This window comes from Eubalaena glacialis, chromosome 11, assembly GCF_028564815.1.
Source record: "Eubalaena glacialis isolate mEubGla1 chromosome 11, mEubGla1.1.hap2.+ XY, whole genome shotgun sequence".
NCBI classification, from domain to species: Eukaryota; Metazoa; Chordata; class Mammalia; order Artiodactyla; family Balaenidae; genus Eubalaena; species Eubalaena glacialis.
The window spans coordinates 16,124,036-16,144,100 of NC_083726.1; the positions used below are offsets into that span (position 1 = coordinate 16,124,036).

Here is a 20,065-nt window from a genome sequence, read left to right on the forward strand (position 1 = left end):
AAGCAGGCTTTTGAAGAGGAAGCAAGTCAACAGCTTCAAAGGTTATTATTAGTGCCTATCATTCAGAGAACATCTCTCTTTTTGGTTCACATTCACTGAAGTCCTAGAAGATATACAAGCAGGAAATGGTAAATTATTGGGCTTGGTGTGAATGTGGAAGAAGGAGTCAAGATAAGCCAACTGGGAGGGGAGGTGCTTTTGTGCGGGCCAGGAAAACAGGTGTTAATAGCTACAAGAAGAGGGGAAGCCGTTCTGGAAAGAATCGGGAATAAGAGGAGTGCCCCTGGAGTGCTGCTTCTTTTACATTCTTTTCCGTTACCGAGACAGCTATGCAAATAAGCCGCTTTTAGTACAATCAGAGGGGAGGAAGGGGAGGAGCTCTGGGCTCCCTTTGCGAGCTCCCGGTCTGCAGGCCAGGCAACACAAAGATTTCCTTGCTGTGCTAAGGGCCACCCCGACAAGAGCAGGAGCCAGTCAATAAGGGTGGCAAGGGCAACAAGTAGGGAGAGAGCCTATATGTGCAAATGTCGGAATTCTTCTGCTCCCCATCTGTCTTCCCTGACAGTTGGAGAGTGGAGCCCCGAGGGGTTCGGTGGGAAGCTGCCCCCTGTGAGGGAGACAGACAGGCTGAAGCCTAGACAGCCAGGAGAAGGGGTTATGACAACAGTGGTGCCCCCTGTAGAGTGGGCCAGAGGGGAACTGTTCTGCCTCTTTGAGAGGGAGCCCGAGGGGCAGCAGGGGAAGGCTGTTAGGCCCAAAGCATGCGACGAGAACCAGCTATTCACAGGTCAAGGAGGAGGGCGCCAAGTTCTAGTAGTGAGGGTTTTGTCCTACCTAGGACAGACAACACGCCTTCCGCAGTCAGAAGAACAGGTAGGAAAGAGGGAGAAGGGCGTAGGTGGTATCTGGGAGCTCAGGGGAGAAGGCACCAAGGGGTGTTGCCAAGGAGACCAGGGACAGCATACTGGAGCCTTTCATAATCCCCAAATCAGCTGTGTGTACAGCAGCCACGGTGGACCCTCAGGCCTGGGCAGTGGGATGCTAGCCCAGGACCCATTCTAAACCCCAAAGAGACCATACTGAGATTGGGCCCTGCCCAAGATAACAAGATCCCGGGTGTTAAATAGGTAATATATTAAGAAGTATTATTACAAAATGGTCTCTAATTTTTTCCAAAAGGTGGCTTTCCTCTGCTGATAGTCTCTCAAGTAAGCTCCCCGGATGCATGTCCCCTCCCTGTGGTGGCACAGAGGCCGCCACTCTGGTCCTTTGGCCTGCCCAGCTGGTTCCCACCTCAGAGAATTTTGTCCCACCTGTTCCCTCTGCCTAGAACACTTCTTCCCCACCCCTACCCCCAAGCTCCTTCCATGCTTGCCTTTTCATCATTCTTCAGACCTCAGCTCAAATGTTCCCTCTTCAGAGAGACGTTTCTGGACATCCTCTCTCTCCAAGCTAAGTGCCTCACCCCCCATCTCTCAGGTCAGGATCTTAGCATCCTGCTTGTCAGCTGTCTCCTTCCACTGGCTTATATTCCTAAGCTCCTGGTGGGGCTTTGTCATGTTCTCTACCATATGCCCAACATCTGAAATGATGCCTGGCACCTAGCAGGTGCTACATAACTTATCTGGTGAATGAACACTAGGACGTTACCGCTAGAAAGAACGTTAGGGATCATATAATCCAACCCCATGTTGTACAGATGTTGTACAGAAAACTAGGATCCATAAAGTGAGGCGCCACATGGCAAGCTAGTGGGAGAGCTGGCAGAAAAGCCCGGTCCTGGGCTGGTACTTTCCTCCACATCAATTTGACTGGCCCAAACGAGGCATGACCCACCACAACTGAACTGCAGAGAATTCAGAGAGGAAGACACTCCTTTCCTGGAACACAGCCCATTAAACTTGAATCTCTCTGTCACTCTTCCTTTAAGCTCCCCCCTCCCCTACAGACCACAGGGTCTTACAACCCTGACCAGGCCTCAGCTTGATGCTTCTGACAGCGTCCTACTTGCCTGGCTTGTGTAGGTACCATGTCACCGTGTGGACTTGGAGGCTCCTCCCCACAGAACCCAAGAGAGCGTGGCTTTTGTGCCGAATCAAGGACCCTAGATGCAGCTGTGCCCAGGGGTTGTGTCACAGGCTCAAAAGAGTAATTGCCTGGAAATGAGACTGGCTCAAAATATCTCCAATGTGACAATAAAATTCTGTTACCACAGAATCCGGCCTGGAAAATTCTGTCCCGTTAGGTCAGCTAATTGCAAATGAGTCAGTGACTCGTCTTCCCCGTGGTGAAGAGACCATTGAGAGCTGAGAGGCTGGGGTGCCCGCTGCCCGGCCTGGCCATTAAAGCCACCAGTGAGGCCTCTCTTTAGTCTGGCGGGAGCACCCGCCTCACCTTTCACACTCCACATCCGGGTTCAGGCGGGCTCCTCGGGCCCGCTGGGCACAAACCCTGGGGTCCCGAGAGCTCTGCTCAGGATAAAGGCACTTTTTGTTGAGGGCCCCTAACCAGAGGTTAGCCTTGTCTAGGTCAAATCCCACACTGTTGCTACTGATGTGAAAATGGAGATGAGTCACCGGTCCCCGCCCCGTGAGAGGTGTGCGAGGGGTGTCTGTGGGCACGTGTGTGTGCACAAGTGGGCAAAGGTTCCCTCAAGGGGCCGTGACGTGAGTCCATCTCAGCTGAGACTGACCCCGGGCCTCTCCGGAACCATTTTAGGAAGTGCTATTTTGAGAAGTGACTCCTCACACCAAGGGCTGACTTTCCTGCACTTGGAGAGGGAAGAATGAGCCCTTTATCCCTGACCCTCGCCAAACGGACTGCTACTTGAGCACGGGTGAAAGGTGGCCCCTGTCGGGAGCACAAACTGTTTTCCTATGAAAGGCGGCTCTCACTGACCAAAGTTCTGCCAACAGGCACCCCCCAACCCAGGACATGGCTCCCCCAAGACTATGCCAGACGGTCCACATCTGCTGAGCTCTTCGGGTCAGGATTAATTGAGTTAATACATGTGAAACACTTCGAGCTTCCACACAGTAAGTTTTCAAAACGTGGTAACTATTATGGATATTCTTCTTCTTCAAGTCCTAGCATCGTGGTCCACTAATGACAGGAAGAGCCTTAGTGACTGACCACCTGGTCCTACCTCTCACTTTACAGATGAGGGAACTGAGGGCAAGAGAGGGGAAATGATCTACGTGAGGTCACACAGCAACTTACTACCAGAGTAAGGATCCACTCATCCCTTCATTCACTGACGAGTATTTCCTGAGGACCCACCAAGGGCCAGGTCTATTCTGGGTCCTGGGAATAAAATGGTCAGAAAAAAAGGACCTGGTCCCTGCCTTCACAGAGCTAGTAGAGTTGAGGAAGACAAATTAATTCTATAATTAGGAAAATATAGTAACCGTGGTGTTACCAAGGATAATGATGAAAATATACACACAGAGTGCTAACTATGAGCCAGGCCCTGTTCTAACCTTTATGAACTCACTCAAACCTCACAACAACCCTATGAAATAGGTACTAGAATTATCTCCATTTTTCAGATGAGGAGACTGAGGCACAGAGCTAATCAGAGGCAGAGCTGAGATTTGAACTCAGGAAGCCTGGCTCTACAGTCAAGAGATTTTATACCACGATGGTGGACTGCTTGTATTCCCTTCGGCCCAGGATGCTATCCCAAAGTGGAGCACGCTAAGCAAACTTTGTAGCAGTCACTGGGCCACTGAGATCGAGGACCCACTGGCCCTGGGCTGGTCCGCTGGAGTTGCTGTGAGAGCTGTGTGACCGGCTGGCAAGGCTGGGCCTTGGCCATACAGACGAGAAATGCGGAACAACTTTCTGGTCCACTCTAAGTGTCTTTCTAGCCAGTTTGCTTCTGGTTGATCAAATGGCTTTTGAGCTCAAGGGCCCACTTCACATTCATGGCTGCTGACAGGGTAGAGGTTCCATGAATGTGTGTTGAATGAGGCTCAGAAATACTTTGTGGCCGTGTGTTTGGTTTGTTTTCTCTTTCTGGTTGGGCATAAGAATGGGGAACCTGGGAAAGGGCAGCTGATACTATCCCTTGTTCACTTATTTTGGTGTGGACAAGTGCAGCATAGCAGCAAGAAGGGTGTTCTTCTGAAATAATTCAAACCTTACCCTGTGCAACCTGATTCATCTGGACTCACTAATTGAGAAATTACAAGAATTCAAGCAGGACTGGAGGTTTACCTTTGTAGTACCCATGAAGAAAGCATGCCTTGTATAAATGAGTAGTATAAACAAGGGCACACAATGCCCTATTTCAAAAAACAAATGACTTCACGTTATTTTGTGTATATAAATGCTGGGATGTCTGCGATTACTGAACTTCACAGAGGTGTTGTATCCGTTCTTTAAGGCAAACCTGGTAAGCATTTACTTGCAGAAGTTAGTTTCTTGTGCTAATGACCAACTGCATTCTTTAACCATATTCTATGGTCATGATTCTTCTTCCATTCAGACCAATCTTTTCCCCACCAAGTCCGATGTAATGAAGTGTGATATTCAGTATTCAGGAGTGGACCGGCTTGACCTCTGCTCTGGAAAGCTAAAACTAATTAGCCCTGCAGTGGATTTTCCCCTATGTGCTCAACCTTAAACCAAAGTACCAGGAAAGGAAAGAAACACAGTATCTTGGGTGTGTGATTCTTCTCTTTGGGAACTTGAAACTTATTAAGAACAGCTGCAGTAACCTCTCCAATTTACCTCCCACCCTCCAAAACACACACCATGTAGTGTTCAGTGCCACGGGCCTGGGGTTGAGATTTGGAGGATTTGCCTTTGAGTCTGCTTTGTCATTTACTGGATGCATGACCTGGGGCAAATTACCTTCTGAGGTTTTCCTCGTCTTTAAATCCTGGGGAAAATGCTTTCTTCCTGAGGTTGCTCTGAGAATTAAGTGAGCCTCTGTATTTGAAAGTGCCTAAAACAGTGCTTGACGCATAAATGTTAATGAAAAACTAAACGAAGGATTCTTTGTCTTTAGACAGTACTCTCCCCAGGAGAAGCGCTGATCTCACCCTTCTAACCCTAACCCTAACCCATCGACCTGGGCAGAGATGTTATATGACTAACGCCTCCCCACCCCACTTTACAAATGGAGACGAAGGCATTAAGCACCAAGTGGAGAGCATGAGCGGGTGGCGGGGGTCAGAGATTGTGAAAGGACCTTGGCTGAGAGCCACAGGACACGGTGGTGAAGAGGCTGCAGGACCCTTTCACCTCCCACACCTAGTCTGGGTTCCGCGGGCTCCTCCACGGGCGTTCGTTTAGTCCTCAGCCCTTCGATTAGGACCAGCGATTAAATGATAATGCTCCAGCTGGGGACCGCTGTGGTTTCCAGGGTGGATGCTTCCACCTGTCTTTGATCACCAGGGACCGCGCGGGCCTTTAGGAGCCACTGGCTTCTTTTTGTAGCAAAAGGCTTTAAAAATAACACCCCAGAAAAACCAGCTCCAGAAATTTCATGAGGAGGAATGAGGGAGTGAAGAAAGAGGGAAGATAATGCCAGGAGCTGTGGCTGGGATTTTAGCTTGATCTTGCCAGTGTCTCCTTACTGGAGCCGAAGCTCTCCCAAAGCAGGCACGCTTCCGTCTCATTCTCCCCGTATTCTCAGAGGCTAAGCAGTGCTTGCCGCATAGTGGGCACTCGACAGTCGTGGGGGAGTGATTGATTGAATGAATGAATGAGTGGGCTGCTTAGACTGTGTGTGACCCAGTCTATGGCAGCAGCTCTAAGTCACTTAGGGGATCACCGTGGGGAGCATAGACTCTGCTCCCAAGGGAAGCAGTACCTAGGGAACAGGCCTCTCTGTGTGACGCAGTTGGAGACCTATAATGAATGCCCCAGGTGATGATTTAGAGGAATCCACTTCTTGGCTTGTCTGGGGATTATACCAGGGCTCCCCCTGGTACTGCGGATGGAAATCAAAACAGACGCCTGCTCGCCCCGAGTGCCCGTGTACCGTGGCTACACTCTGCTCGGTGCCCTCCCTCGGAGGCAGGCCTGTGCTGACAGCTGATGTCACTGCAGCCTGCATCCCAGCTCACGTCCTGCCACCTCCGTCCTGGACTCCTGCAAGTGCTTCCCGGCAGCGCTCCTGTTCTGCCAATCCCCTCTCTGCTTCGTCGTCCTTCGGCCGGTGCTGCAGGAGCTCTTTCCTAAGCGTAGCTCTCTCATCTTGCCTCCCAAACCTTCTGCACCTCCCGCCCTGCCTGCCACACACCACAGTTGTCTATGCTGCCCCACCTCCTGTTCACTCCTCTGTTCAAATAAACAGTGGATGCCCTCCAGGAGAGGTGACAGAGGCTGGTGCTTAAGAGCCTGGGCAGCCAGGGTCACACTGCCTGGGTTCAAGTCCTCGGGCAAGTTATTCTCGCTGCCTTTCTGCAAGGGTTACCATGGAGGTGTGGAAAGTGCTCGGCACTATGCTTGGCACGGGACAGCATTCAGTAAAAGCTAGCTGTTCTTTTTGATGGGTGCTGTGACCCGGAGATCCTAGAATTAATTTCTGCCTTCAAGGAGCTCTGGGGTCTCCTGTGGGTGTCAGGGAAGTCAGTGATGACAAGTATGCCAACAGAAGAAAGCCCAATGCACTATGTGAGTACAGAGGAGTGGCACCGAATACGGTCCTGGAGGAAGGACGAGGGCAGCGTCAGCAAGTGCCGCACAGACAGTGGGGATGCTTGTCCTGAACAGCAAGCAGAAGAGGCTGAGGAAGAGAATCCCAGCCCGAGGCAACAGTATCTGCGAAGACCCAGGGGAACTGCACGTGGGCTGCCATGGCTGGGGCAAAGGTGGGGTATGGCTGGTAGGCCAGAAAGGCAGGCAGAGCCCAGATGATCATGAGTCTTGAGAGACGTGCTAAGGAGTTGAACTTGACTTTGAAAGCGATGACATGCAAAAGAGGGAGAGTGTTATGGCCAGTTGGCTTTTTTTCCCAAGAGATTCCTCCAGCTGCAGTACTGGGGATGGACCAGAGACGGGGCAAGTTCAGTGGCATGGCAACAGTTGGGAAGGCTCTTGTCATCATCCAGGTTGGATAAAGACCTGATCTGAGGCAAGGACAGTGAGCGTGCAGAGACTGCGAGGACGCAGAACTGGATGGAACTGGTGACCAGTTGTGTTTGGGGCCCAGTGCACAGGAACATGCCTGAGACAAGTGGAGCACCCAACACTGGTGTGACAGGTGCAGCCACCGTCCCCACTCACCAAGGCCACAGAGGAGCAATGTGGTTTGTTAGACAGTGAAGAGCCAAAGGCCTGAGAATGGTCTGATAAGGGTCCATTTCAGGAGGACTCTTCTGGTAAGGTTGTGTGTGTGGGCTGGACTGAAAAGGAACAGACGTGAAACCAACAGACCAGTCAGGATGATGCTGGCATGACAGTCCTCCATGACAGGACTCCATGAGGGTCTGACTGCACCAGGAGGGGGTGATGGGAGAGGACACAAAAGATCCAGTCTGAGGGTGGCTGCCCCAAAAAAGGACAACAGACATTGCGGCCGCTTGGCTCCTGGGAGAGAGGTCAAAGGGAGGACAGAACTAAAGACATGTGGTCGGCACCCATGTACGTGAAAGCAAGTAGGGGTGAACGCTGGCTGAGCACCCACTGTGGGCAGCCACTGGAGGGAAGAGATGGCACTGAGGAAAAGACCGTCCTTTCCTTGGAGGTACAAAGTATGCAGAAGGTGCTTATTAATTGTGTTGAATTGACCAGACCTGGCACCAAGCACACCAAGGCCTGGACAGCAAGCGGGGCCACCGACTCACCTGTGCGGAGCTCCTGTGGTACGGGGAGTAGTGCAGCGGTCCCGAGATGGCTGTGTCGTGCGGGAGGGCCGGGTACTGGCTCTGCATTGGGGGAGGATGCTGGTTGCCATAGCTCCCATAGTTATAGCTTCCCGTGTATCTAAAACGCATTAGGCACGTTGAATATTGTGAGTAACAGCAGGGAGAACAAATCAGTTTGACATCTTTAAAAATCAACCTCATCTACTTTTTTTCCTCTTAGTTCTTTTCTTTCTTTTTGTTTTCCATTTTTCTTCTTTCTGTTTCCTACCATCTCCACTCTGCGGCTTTGTTGTGATAGTTTTAAACTCCCAGGTGGGTCTTCCTCCTCCCCTCAGCATACCTCCCTCACCACCCGGCGAGTGCGCAGGGAATGAAAACCAGCCCTGAGCAAAACATCATTAGTGATGGAAACCTCTTCTCCTGTTGTGGTAAAAAGCCCCATATTATAGCCTGAAGTCAAATAGGAAAAAAAAGAAGCAATTACTTTGGGACTTCTGTTTTTGTATTGTTCAGGCCTTTGCTTCCCCATCTCTCCGGTTGGGGGTGGGGGGGACACCACGGCCAACCAGGCGTCAGCCTCCGGTTCTAAGCCTGGCTCCACCACTTCCCAGCTGTGGGACCTTGGGCTACTCGCACCCTTGTGTCTCACATCTGTAATAAAAATGCTGCACATGACCCTGAGGGTTACTTTCTATTATAAAATAGAAAGTCTTGTGGAAACATAGGATACTATTACCACTATTCTTCTTAATAACATCTTTAGAGCAAAGACGCTGACATATGACCATGCGGGTGTCTGTTGTGCCATTTCTGCAGAGTCGGAAGCTCTCTGAAACAATTTCTAAGTCGATTTTAAATGTGTGGGGAAATACTCTAGGAGGCCCCGTGAGGAAATGGTGGCTGCCCCACTGACAGGTCAGGGGCACCTGAGCCTATGGAATTAACTCCCAGGTATGCCCACAGCCAGGCCTCAGGCTACCACGTGGAAGGGACCTGAGCGGTCCTCCTCCGTCCCCTCCTGTGTCCCCCAGAGCTGGTCTGTTGGAACCTGGCTTGTGAGGCTTACTGTACCTACATGGCAGTCTCGCCTTCTTGAGAAGAAGGGCCCTTTTTAACATCATAAGTGTTTTTCAGATAACTGCACATTAGACACTGTGTGAGGAATGTCTTTTAATAAAGACAATGCAAAGTGGCAAAAAGCTGCTACGGTTCAGGTTACCCTTTTAAATGGATGTGTAGCTTATTCATCACAGTAACATCACTACAGATTTGGGGAAAAAATATGGGCAAAATCAATGATTTATTTATTCAGGGTCCAAAGCGCCACTGGAACCCAGGGGGATTCCCTGAACCCCATGAATGACTGCTGCCCTCCAGGGACCTCCAGCCTCAGGTGAGGAAGCCCTCCTCCTATCGAGTCATAAAAGACTTGGACCCACCATGAAGCTGTACGTTATAAGGCTACAAAGTGCACGAGGAGCCACCCAGGGGAGCTGCGGAGAGGGAGTATTCAGTTTTCCTTCCTCAAGGAGGCAGACACAGGCTCAGTCAGCCTGACCCTTACCAGCTGTGTGGCCCTGGGGAACTGGACTTGGTGCAGCCTCAACTTCCTCATCTGTCAAGCGGGGTCACCTGCCTACCTCACCTGGTCATTGCGGGGACTGCATGAGACAGCTGTACAGGGGCAAGAGCACGCTGAGAACTCAACAGAGGGCACAACCTTCCTGTCCTCTGAGAAAACCACTACCGAGTAAACCCTCCCCTTTCAAATCAATCGTAAAAGCAAGGCAACATCCCAGGAAAGTCACCTACCCGTGCTCGTCTCTGTGGGGATAAACTGGGATCCTGTGTGTGACCGAGGAGGAAGGCACGTGTGTACTCCTCATACAGGGCAGCTGTTGGGAGTTTTCAGCCGGGGACCCTGCCGCCGTTGTCACTGTGTATGTTAGAGACCACGTGTATGACTGCATCGCTCCTGCAGAGACAAACGAAGATGCGTCAGTCAGTAACAGTTCTCACACCCCCAGTTCTTCCTTAGAATGCTAGTGGCTTCCCATTGCTCTTCAGCCGAAAGCCAAAATCTTTATAAAGCATGTGTCTTGGTCCTTGCTGATCTCACAAGAAGCATCCCCTACCCTCTGCCTTTGTGCTGTCTGATCCAGCCACAATAGCTTTCTGTCATGTTTTCCAGAGTACCCTGATTCCCAGCAACATAGGGCCTTGCAACATGCTGTTTCTGCTGCCTGGAATCCTCAGTTTTCCCTCAGTACCCACTCGTTCTTCATGTCCCAATACAAAGAAGCTGTCTCCTAACCCCAGACTAAGTCAGATCCCTTACTGCATGGCGGTGCCTACCACGATTTGTAATCTTACACCCATTAATGAATGTGATAGAATTAATGCCTAATTCCCCACACCAGACTGTAAGTTCCATGAGGGTAGTAGCCTTGTCTATTTTGCCCACCATTAGGTCCCTGGTGCTTAGCCCGGAGACCGGTGGCCAAAAGATTTTCAATAAAAGTTTTAAAAGGAAGAAAAGGGAAAGGGAAGACAGGAAGAAAGAAAAAGAGGGAGGGAAGGAGAAAGGACAAAAGAAAGCTCAGGGCAATGTAGCTCAGATGGGCTCCCCAAATAACTTCTCAGCACTCAACTAAACAGGTGTTAAGGATCCAACAAATTGCTTTAAGCAAAGATAAGTAGATTATTGGACTCTGCCTGCCCAGGTCTTTTTGAAGATTATTAGACAGTGACCTTAACGGTGACCTATTCCATACATACTATTAATTCCATTAATTTGCTTTTTAATTGGATACCTTGGAAGTGCTAGGGACTGGGAAAAGAAACTGACAAAATTTAAAACCTTCAAGAGGCTTAGGAACTTTATGAGATACAATAAAAACTGGTAATTTAAGAAATCATTAATAGTGATAATAAACTCATCAACTTAATTTCTGATAAATTTAGAATGTTGATATAAGGGAAAGGATTAAACCTATTTTAAAAGGTAGCGGGAATAGGATTCAGCACCTCCTTATAGGCACATGGAAGACTGAAGAACTGATAAGGGAGGTCATTTTTAAGGTGAACTAAAAGAGAAAACTTTGGTCCTCCAATCCTGTACCTTCTACGCAGACCATGTTTAATCTTGAAATTCTTCTGGGAAGATAAAGGAAAGGTTTTCATTTAAAAGTGGAACTCTACCATAATGTCTCTTTGCTCTGGGTCCTAATTCTGCCATGCACTGGCTGTAAGATCTTGAGCCAGCCTCTTAAATTTTATCTGCCTTTCTTTCATAATCTGTAAAATAGGGATAATTACGCCTATTATATCATGTAAGTCATATAAGTCATGTAAGTCATACCTTGTATGACTGTTGTGAGGATTAACTGAGATAATATATGTCAAAAAGCCTGGCACGTGGTAGGCTTTGAATGATATTCAAGCACTCTTCATTATGAATTCAGGTATTCTTACATCAGACTTTCTTAAAGTAGAAATTTCTTTATTTCCCATTTCAGATTCCAAGGAAGAAAGACAAGTTTCTTGGGTCAGATTCTGTCACCAGGGGTGAAACGTTTGAATAGCGACAGTGATTTAACTAATTACAGCAAACTTCTAAACCCATGTTCTTCTGCAAAATCACAAATATCCTTATCCACCAGTATGGCTAAAAGCACCCCTTCTTGGTTTGGATATCCACACCATTATTTTCCCCCCAAAGATAATGACTTTAGCAGGCTGTGTGCTAGGTGTCATTTATAATAAATGCAAGAAGACTAGAAGGAAAAAACCCCCAAAATGATCACATCTCAGAGGACTGGATTATGCCTGGCTGCTCTCCTCTATATTTTGAACTTCATATGAAATTATATAACTGTTGTAATTTTTAAAAATACCCTTTTTTATTAAAACAGGTTATTGCTGAGGATGGTTTTAACATTTTTTTCTTCATTTTGCTTATCTGTATTTTTCTGTAAAGAATGTGTATTGCCTCTGTGAAAAGAAAAACATTATTAAAATGTATTAAACAAATTTCACAATTAGAAATGGAATTGGAGGGGGTGGGAAGTTTGGGAAAACAATGAACCAGCCACAGCAAGCAAGTAATTAACCCTTCAAGGCCCTGGGACCTCAGGAGAGCACAGCGAGGTCAGTGGGTATTTTAAAAGGGGCAGTCTGGGAAGCCAAAGGATTTTCTTCCCCCAGCTCCGCAAGCAGTAGGAAGACACAGTGAGAATAGCCATCACCTGAGAGAATGCAGCACAAGTTACTTTTGTGTGAGTTCCTGGAGCACAGCAACGGTTCCTTATTCATCTCTGTATCCCCAACAGAGGGTTTGCCAAATAGTAGGTGTTCAGTAAATTTTTGTTCCATTGAATTTGTTGTTGAAGGAGTAAATGCTGCTAGAAATAGACGTTATCAAACAAAAAGCTAGTGGAACTCTCGGGAAAATGGGCTCCTGTGGTCTGGGAAACAAAACCCCTAAATGGCCATGTGCCAGCAACCTAACAGATCCACTCAGGCAGGCTTAAGCAGATTAACACCTACTGGCTTGGGTGAGAAACGCTCTCTGCCTGGGGAGCAGAAAAGAACACCCCTTGCATTCCCTTTCCTACCGGTGGGACCTCCAGTGAGCATTGCTGCTGCTTCGTTTTTAAGGAAACTAATAAAAGAAAATCTGTGCAGTTAATAGTTTGTGCTTAATTTTTAAGACAGCTCTAATGCTTTCTATTTGTTGGTAAAACAATAACAAACCTTCCATGTTTGTCTAATTCCCATCTTCCTCTTATTCTCCCCTCCCCATTCCCCCACTTCTAATTAAAAGTCTGAGAATAGTGGTGAAAGTCCCTGATCTTTGAGAATCCTCTAAAGATCCTACAGGATTTGAGAATCCTCTAAAGTTGTTGTCCATGTTATAGTAAGGAAACTGCTAGAGAGGAATGTTTTCTTTCCTTCCCATCCCCAGTAAAACATTCTTCTTCCCTGAGTTTTTGTTGTTGTTGTTGTTGTTGTTTATGTTTCTTCTTTTCTTGAAAGGGGTGCCTCAGGACAGGGAGGATGCTTAGAATATAATAGGCAATCAATAATGATTTGTTAAATGAGTGAATGAGTGAATGATCATCCAACATAAACCAGTTCTCATACTAGTTTCTTTTTATATATTGACTCATTGGATCTTCACAATAATCCTTTGGAGGTAAGTAGTATTACCTCCTTTTTCAGGTGAGAAAAAAATTGAGGCCCAAAACTTGGTCAGGTAAGTGGCAGAGTTGGGATTTGAACCCAGATCTGCCCAACTCCATAACCTTTCCGCAATAACAGTTGCTTCTCACACTTGCATGTGCATTTGAATCGCTGGGGATTTTGTTAAAATGCAGATCTGATTCAGTGGGAGATTGGGAGTCGAGCCAGCGATTCTGCGTGTATAACAAGCTTCTAAATGATGACGATGCTGTTGGTCTATGGAGCACGCTTTGAGTAGCAAGCCTCTCGGAAACACTGCCTCCTATCATGCATCGTGTATGTTCAGGGCCATTACAGATCACAAGTGGTGAGACTCTGGTACAGACTTGTGAACATTTAAACTGCTTCCTAGTCTACCTGGCCATACCCTTCTGTCAGATTTTGGACTAAATCATTTGAACCTTTTCCCCACTAGGATTCTATGGACCATCACAGATGTTGCTCAGGTTTTGGGCCAGCCTAAGCTTTTCTTAGTACCTTCCTGAGAAATAAGCTCCTTTAAGTACGTCTAGATTCTAGAGCTGTCCTGCCCTATACATTAGCCAGTATAAATTTAAATTAACTAAAGTTAAATACAATTAAAAATTCACCTCCTTAGTCGCACTAACTACATTTCAAGTACTCAGTAGCCTCAAGTGGCTGGTATCTACTGTTTTGGACAGCTCAGATTCAAAAAAACAAAAAAAACGTTTCCATCATCACAGAAAGTTCCATTTGAACGCATTGTTTGAGAGTATTTGATACTAAACAAACATTTCCTGTAACCTTCAAAACTGGGAAGAGAAAGAAGATTTTATATCGATCTCCACCCCCACTGGCTGTCATCTATCCTAAAGGTAGCTGTGCTTAAGGAGAATATTTGCTGAAGTTGAAAACCTCATCTGTTTGAGTTACACTTTACCAATAGTTCCATGGCCAAAACTCTGACTGACAAAACTGACCGGGGGCAGCAAATGCATCAGTTCCCAGAGAGAGCAGCTGATACGGCATGACCTGGCCCCTGTCCACCTCTGCAGCTTCCTCTCCTGCACCCTCTCCCTCGTTTGTATACAGCAGTCAGTCCTCACTATGCCAGGCTCTTTTCTGCCTCAAGCCCGTACACATGCTGATCTCCACTACCTAAAATGGTCTTTTCTTCTCCCCAGCCACATATGTGGCTGGCCCCTTGTGATACTCCAGGTCTCAGATAAATGTCACATCCTCAGAGAGGCCTCCTCTGACCACCATCTATGATGGGTCCCCAGAGCACTTATGACCATTCGAAATTACATATTTACCTGGTGCTTTACTTCTGTATTGACTCTCTTACCCGCTAGAATGTAAGGATCATGAGGACAGCAACTGCGCCCGTTTTTCTCGCTTGTGTACCCCAGGGCATGGCACAGATGAGACATGGAATTACTTTTTGCGGAATGAATGAACAGATGAATGAATGAGCAAATCCAAAGGTCCCAACATGAAGCCAAGCCCCTGGTGGTGTGAAGTCAGGGGCAGATTAAACAATCTATTTTCAATCCCAGCTTTTATTTCCTAATTTCATTCCTTTGGAGAAAAGGAAGCAGCAGGGATGGAGGAGGAGGAGGAATTCACTGGCAGGGACAACTCTGGGGCTCTGTGAGTGAGTCACTGCGGCTCTGTGGCGGGGCCGCAGTGTCCACCAACTCCCACTCACTTCAGCTGCCCTCAGAATAACTGAGCTTTTGTTACTTGGAAAGACTAGCCACCAGTTATCTTTGTTACATCCTCAACTGATGCAGAGAACACGCAGCTGGGCAGGCCAGATGTTCTACAGTTAGGGCTATTTATGAGGAATTTGCCTTTATATTTCTTTAGGCATCCTAGCATCTCAATGATTTAATTTGCTGGCTTTGTGTTGCAGGGAACCCATGGTGGGAAGTTGAAAACATAAGTTTAATAGTTAACTTTTATTGTCATTGCTGAAGGAGGGAATACTTAAAATGACATCATAAACGAGGTCTTAGAACCCTTCGGGGGCCTGACTTGGACAGAGTGGGATCTTAACGTTTTGCTTTAAAAGACATTAAAGAATTGCAGCCCAGTGTCCTGTGAAGTGGGTTGCTCCGTTTGGAACCACCTGCCATGCTCCTGAAGAGGAGGAGCACCAGTTTTCCTTAAAGAAAGCTAAGGTTTCTGAACTTGCCGGGCCAGGAGGAAGGTGGCAAGCCCACAACATTAGAAAAAAAAGGATACATGGGCCAGATTCTACCTTGTGGAAATCTGTTGAAATGGAACCTTTTACCCAGTCTCTTCTCATGGCATTGCCACAGACTCTGACATAGCCAATCAAAACTGGCCATGCATCAGGTGGTTTGGGGTGCTTGATATGCCTTTCCTTTTCCCTCTGACTTTTAAAAACAATTAATAAATACCATCCTAAAACATATTTAGAAATACATACAGGTATGGACAGAGAACCAGATACAGATATAGATGGGTGGCTGTTTTCCTAGTGAGTCATAACTCATTCTCACACTACTTTGTATTCACTACTCCTTGTGTCAAAGGTTCCCAAAAGGTTATGTGCAATGAATTAATTTTCTCTTTGTGCTCACCAAACAGACATAATACTGTTCTCTTTTTCACAGCTGAAAAATGGGGAAGTGTCCATCAACAGTGAGACACTGCTATGTGGAAGAGCTGCAGATACCTGATTGGCCCTGACTCTCAATGAGCTAAACTTGATAACATGTATATCATCTGAGCAATGATATTCAGAGTCCTAGAAGCCCAACAAAGTCACTAGATCACATAAAATTTCATTTAAGGTGTTAATAAGCTGTTTCAACCAAGAGTTGTTTTGTTTTGTTTAATTTTCTCTACTTCTTTATTTCTTGCTTCCTGGTTTGGGTCCTTTTTAAAAAATTGGTTTTGCTTTTTTTTTTTAATTGTTAACCACTTTAGATACTTCTTGGAAAGTAATGGTATACAAATCAAGCAATAATTTAAAGATGGAAATAAAAATTAGCTGGTCATGAAAACCATATGCTGAGTTAACTTAAAAAAAAACATGGCAAATGCATTTTATAAAATGTATAATAACTGTTCTCCAATTTACAACATTATTCAATAAAAAACTGCACAAATTCCCAAACTTAAGAAGCCTACTACAATAGATTTCCTAAGATTTAGGTGTATATCATGGATAATTTGTGCTTTATATTGTAATAGCTATAAAACCATACATGTTGTTAGGAAATTATGTTTATGTTCCCTCCAAGACCCACAATGCATGCCAAGGTCCAGTCCAATTTAGCAATGGAGTATTTCAAAAGTGGTACTTGAGAAAAATATTACAGATAGTTTTATACAGGATAACATTTTTAATGCCCCCTGGAGATATCTGAGAACAAAGCTGGAATGTGCCAAAATCTTCAAAGGCTACACTCATCTGAAGAGAACCTGTTTCACATTTGTATTTCTAAGAAGCTACTTTTACGACTCCTGAACACATTGCACAGAAATCTCTGTACACATTTATGATATTCCTGTGCCTCTGACTATCACACCTGCCATACCGTGAGGCCTCCAAATTGCTACAAAGAAAGCCAGCAGCAGACTCACTAGCTGGCTGAGAATGATGATGAGATCCTAGAAGTCTTTCCTTCACACTCCTCCTTCCCCTTATTTCCTTAGTGTCCCCTTGTTTGATCTGTTGCTACATTGGAAGAAAGGTTCCATTCAAATTGTTTCTGCTTCATAACGCAGAACTGTTTCATTTGCATAATTTCCCTGTTTATTTTAGAAGTAAGGATGTTATCACTGACTGACTGACATGTGTGTCTGCTGGGTGGTGGTGGGAGTACGTGGGCAGGATTATTCAGGTAAGTGGCTCCTAGCTGCTCTCACTGCCCTTCCTTCCTTAGTGAGGCAGGAGACCCCCAATTCCAGTCTCCGATGGACCCCTGAGCAGCTGCAGAGCTGTGAACAGTGCTTAAGTTCTTTTCCCTTTTTATTTTCAGTGAATAACGTCGTTCTGTAGTTTTCTTCCGGAGCCTTCTAAGCAGGAACTACAACAACCCACTAGGGAGAGAACATGGGAGGGAGGTGGGAGGCGGTCAAGTTCTTTCTGCTCCAAGTAGAAAACTAAATGCGATTTGAGGTGCATGTATGTAAACAAATGCAGGGATGCTCACATGTGAATTTCCACAGAAGAGGAGGACTCTCCAGCTGTGGACCCAAAGTGAAATCACCGCTCCATCTAATGCCATTTGTTGACAACCCTGCTTTTTTTCATCACTGCTCTGAAGAACCCAGTCTCCTGAGCTGTCTCTGACAAAGGGCCACTGGGTTTGTTGGCACGTTTCTGCCCCTGGCAACGTGCAAAAGAGGGCAGGCACCTTATAGGCTCTTAAGCATCTGTTCACTCCCTCTCTGAGTAGTTCTGGTTCTGGAAACTTTAGTGAAAGAATTAATCAAAAGACTCTTGGAAAATGACATGCTCTCTTGCCTCCAGGCCTCTGTACTACTTACTTCCTCTGCTTGGAATACCTTTTCTCTCATTATTTGGCCCCCCACCAGACCCTCCAAATAGAGGCTGGAAGCCCTGCTTTGTGCTCCCTAACACTCTGACCTTTCTCCCAACTCAGCACTCGTGACATTATATTGTAACTGCCGTCTTGCTCATCAGAACCCTAACCTCTCACAATAAACTCCCAGGGGCAGGGACCACGATTCCCTTGTTTGTATCACCAGCTTTTGAAGTGTTTAGCTCACAGAAACCACTTGAGAAATATTTATTAGATAAATGAATAAATGGATGGACGTGTGAGTGAACGAGCAGATAAAAGATAGCACCTAAATACGACAGTCTCATCCTATTTGATCTTCAAAAATACATAATTTAGTTCCCAGTATATTCTAATTAGAACTGGGATATAACTAAGCCCACGCTATGAGGGGCTGGAGGAAGACCCTAACCTGGAGGATACCCAGCTTGAGAGTCACTGTGGATGCCCATGAGAGGTGGGGAAGGCCTGAACCAGACGGCAGCAGTGGGCTGGGAAGGAAAGGGTGGGTCAAGATTTGTGTTAGAACAACTGGCCTTGGGAGGTGTGGAGGAGAATGCCAGCTGTCTCTCCCATATCTGTTTCCCCTTCCCTGCCTGGGAACCCTATCTTACATTTCCCCGCCTCTCTTTACAGTTACACGAGGCCATGTGACTAAGTCCTCGCTGATGGAATCTAAGTGGAAGTGACATCCGCCAGCTTCAGGCCAGGGCTTTTCCGAGTGGGTCTTCCTCCTCCAGACCCACTCTCCATTTCCATTAGCTGGTTGCAGACTTGATAAAGCCCTAAGGCAGTGGTCCTCAAACCAGTCAGCCTCAGAATCACCTGGAGGCTTCTTGAGCAAATGGTTGGGCCCCACCCTAGAGCTTCTGATTCAGTAGGCCTGCCGTGGGCTCTGGTAACGAGCATTTCCAACAAGCTCCCAGGTGATGCTGATACTTCTGGCCCACGGACCACACTTTGAGAACCACTGCCCTGGGGTACGGTGCAGCCTCATATTGAAGGAACACGTGTCTCTAAATGGTTGCATTAAAGAGAGCCTCCTCTCTGACTGAAACACCCTGCATGAAATAGATTTCCACTGTGTTAACACCATCCATGTTTGGGTCTGTCTGTTACAGTAACTTAGCCTATCCTAGCTAATACAGGAAGAGCTGAGGGAGAGGAGAGCTGATTTCCAGATTTGGTACTTGGGTAAATGAGGGAATAGAAGATAATGAATTAATTAGCACAGTCTTAACCAAGCTCTCCACTCCACAGTCTGGTCTGCTCACCTGCCCCACCCTCACCCAGGGCCATCTAGCAGAAGGTTGTTTCTGCCTTTGGTTCCTGTGTGCTCACTCCTCGGTTAGCTGAGTCCTTCTCATCTTTTAAGGCTGCCTTTGAGTCTCACCTCTCTCCTGAAGACTGTCCTCCTGCCTGCCCGGGTTCCGGTGGGATGGAAAGGGTCTGCTCCTCCCTCTGAACTCCTATACCCCTCTTGGCTGCAGCCCTCATCTTATAGGCACTCCTAACAGTAACCCCTTCTATCTGGATAGCAGTGCACTGTTAACAAAGCACTTTGGCTTTTCTTACCTCATCTAATCCCCACAGCAACCATGTGAAAAGACGTGGCGGTGCCCACAAACACACATGTGCACACGCACACACACACGTGTGCACACACGCACTCTATTTATTATTATATATTAGCTAACACTTAACTGCAGATTCCACATCCAGTGTATCATTTCCACAAGTCTTGAGAGCAAGGACATTTGCTGAATGACTGAATGAATCAATTTGTTTATGGTAACTGCTGACTGTGGTGCCTGGGACCAGGAATTTAACCCTTCTCCACCCTTTACTTTTCCTCCTCCATAAAATGGAACAATAGTTACCTTGCAGTGTTACTGTGAATATCAAGTGAGACAATTACGGAGGGTCCTTTGTACATGGTAAAGCAACATTTAGACACTAGTAACTAGCTATTATTATCCTTGTAACATTTCTTCCATTTTCAAACCTTGTCTTGGCATGCAAGATCCTGCAGGATGTGACTCCAACTTACCTTTCCAGGCTTGTAACACTTCTTCATGACCACCTACATTTTAACCACTTTAACCCCGAAAAGGCCCCATACTTCCTGCCCTGTGCATTTGCACACACTGTCCTCTCCCCAGAGGCCCTTCTGTAATAACCTTGTCAGTTAAAATCAAGTTTCAGCTCAAATCCCCTCCTTTGTGAGGTCTCCAACCAGATGGACTCTCCCCTTCCTTGGGGACCCTGCGGCATTAGCTTGAACCTCCATTATTGCCCCTGCCTTGATTCTGGCTACCATGGCTTAGCATATGACTTCCTGTCTCCCCACTTTCCAGAGATGCCTCTCAGTTTCTGGCTCATGGAGGGCTCCCTTTCTTGTTTTCAAGAATGGCTGTGTTCTGTGTTTTATATCATTTTAGTGACTTATTTTTCTGTGGGGGCTGGGGTGGGTGG

The 20,065-nt window shown here is 46.8% G+C and overlaps 1 protein-coding gene across 2 annotated transcripts in view; it reads right to left on the reverse strand.

Annotated features, from left to right (window-relative positions):
- Positions 1-20,065, reverse strand: part of RFX4 (regulatory factor X4) — a 162,700-nt gene that overhangs the window by 859 nt on the left and 141,776 nt on the right. For both annotated transcript variants that reach the window (XM_061204694.1, XM_061204695.1), the window contains 2 exons: positions 9,633-9,795; positions 7,800-7,938 (listed from right to left, as the gene is read on the reverse strand). In XM_061204694.1, the coding sequence (XP_061060677.1) occupies positions 7,800-7,938; positions 9,633-9,795 (302 nt within the window). The remainder of the gene's footprint in view (positions 1-7,799; positions 7,939-9,632; positions 9,796-20,065) is intronic.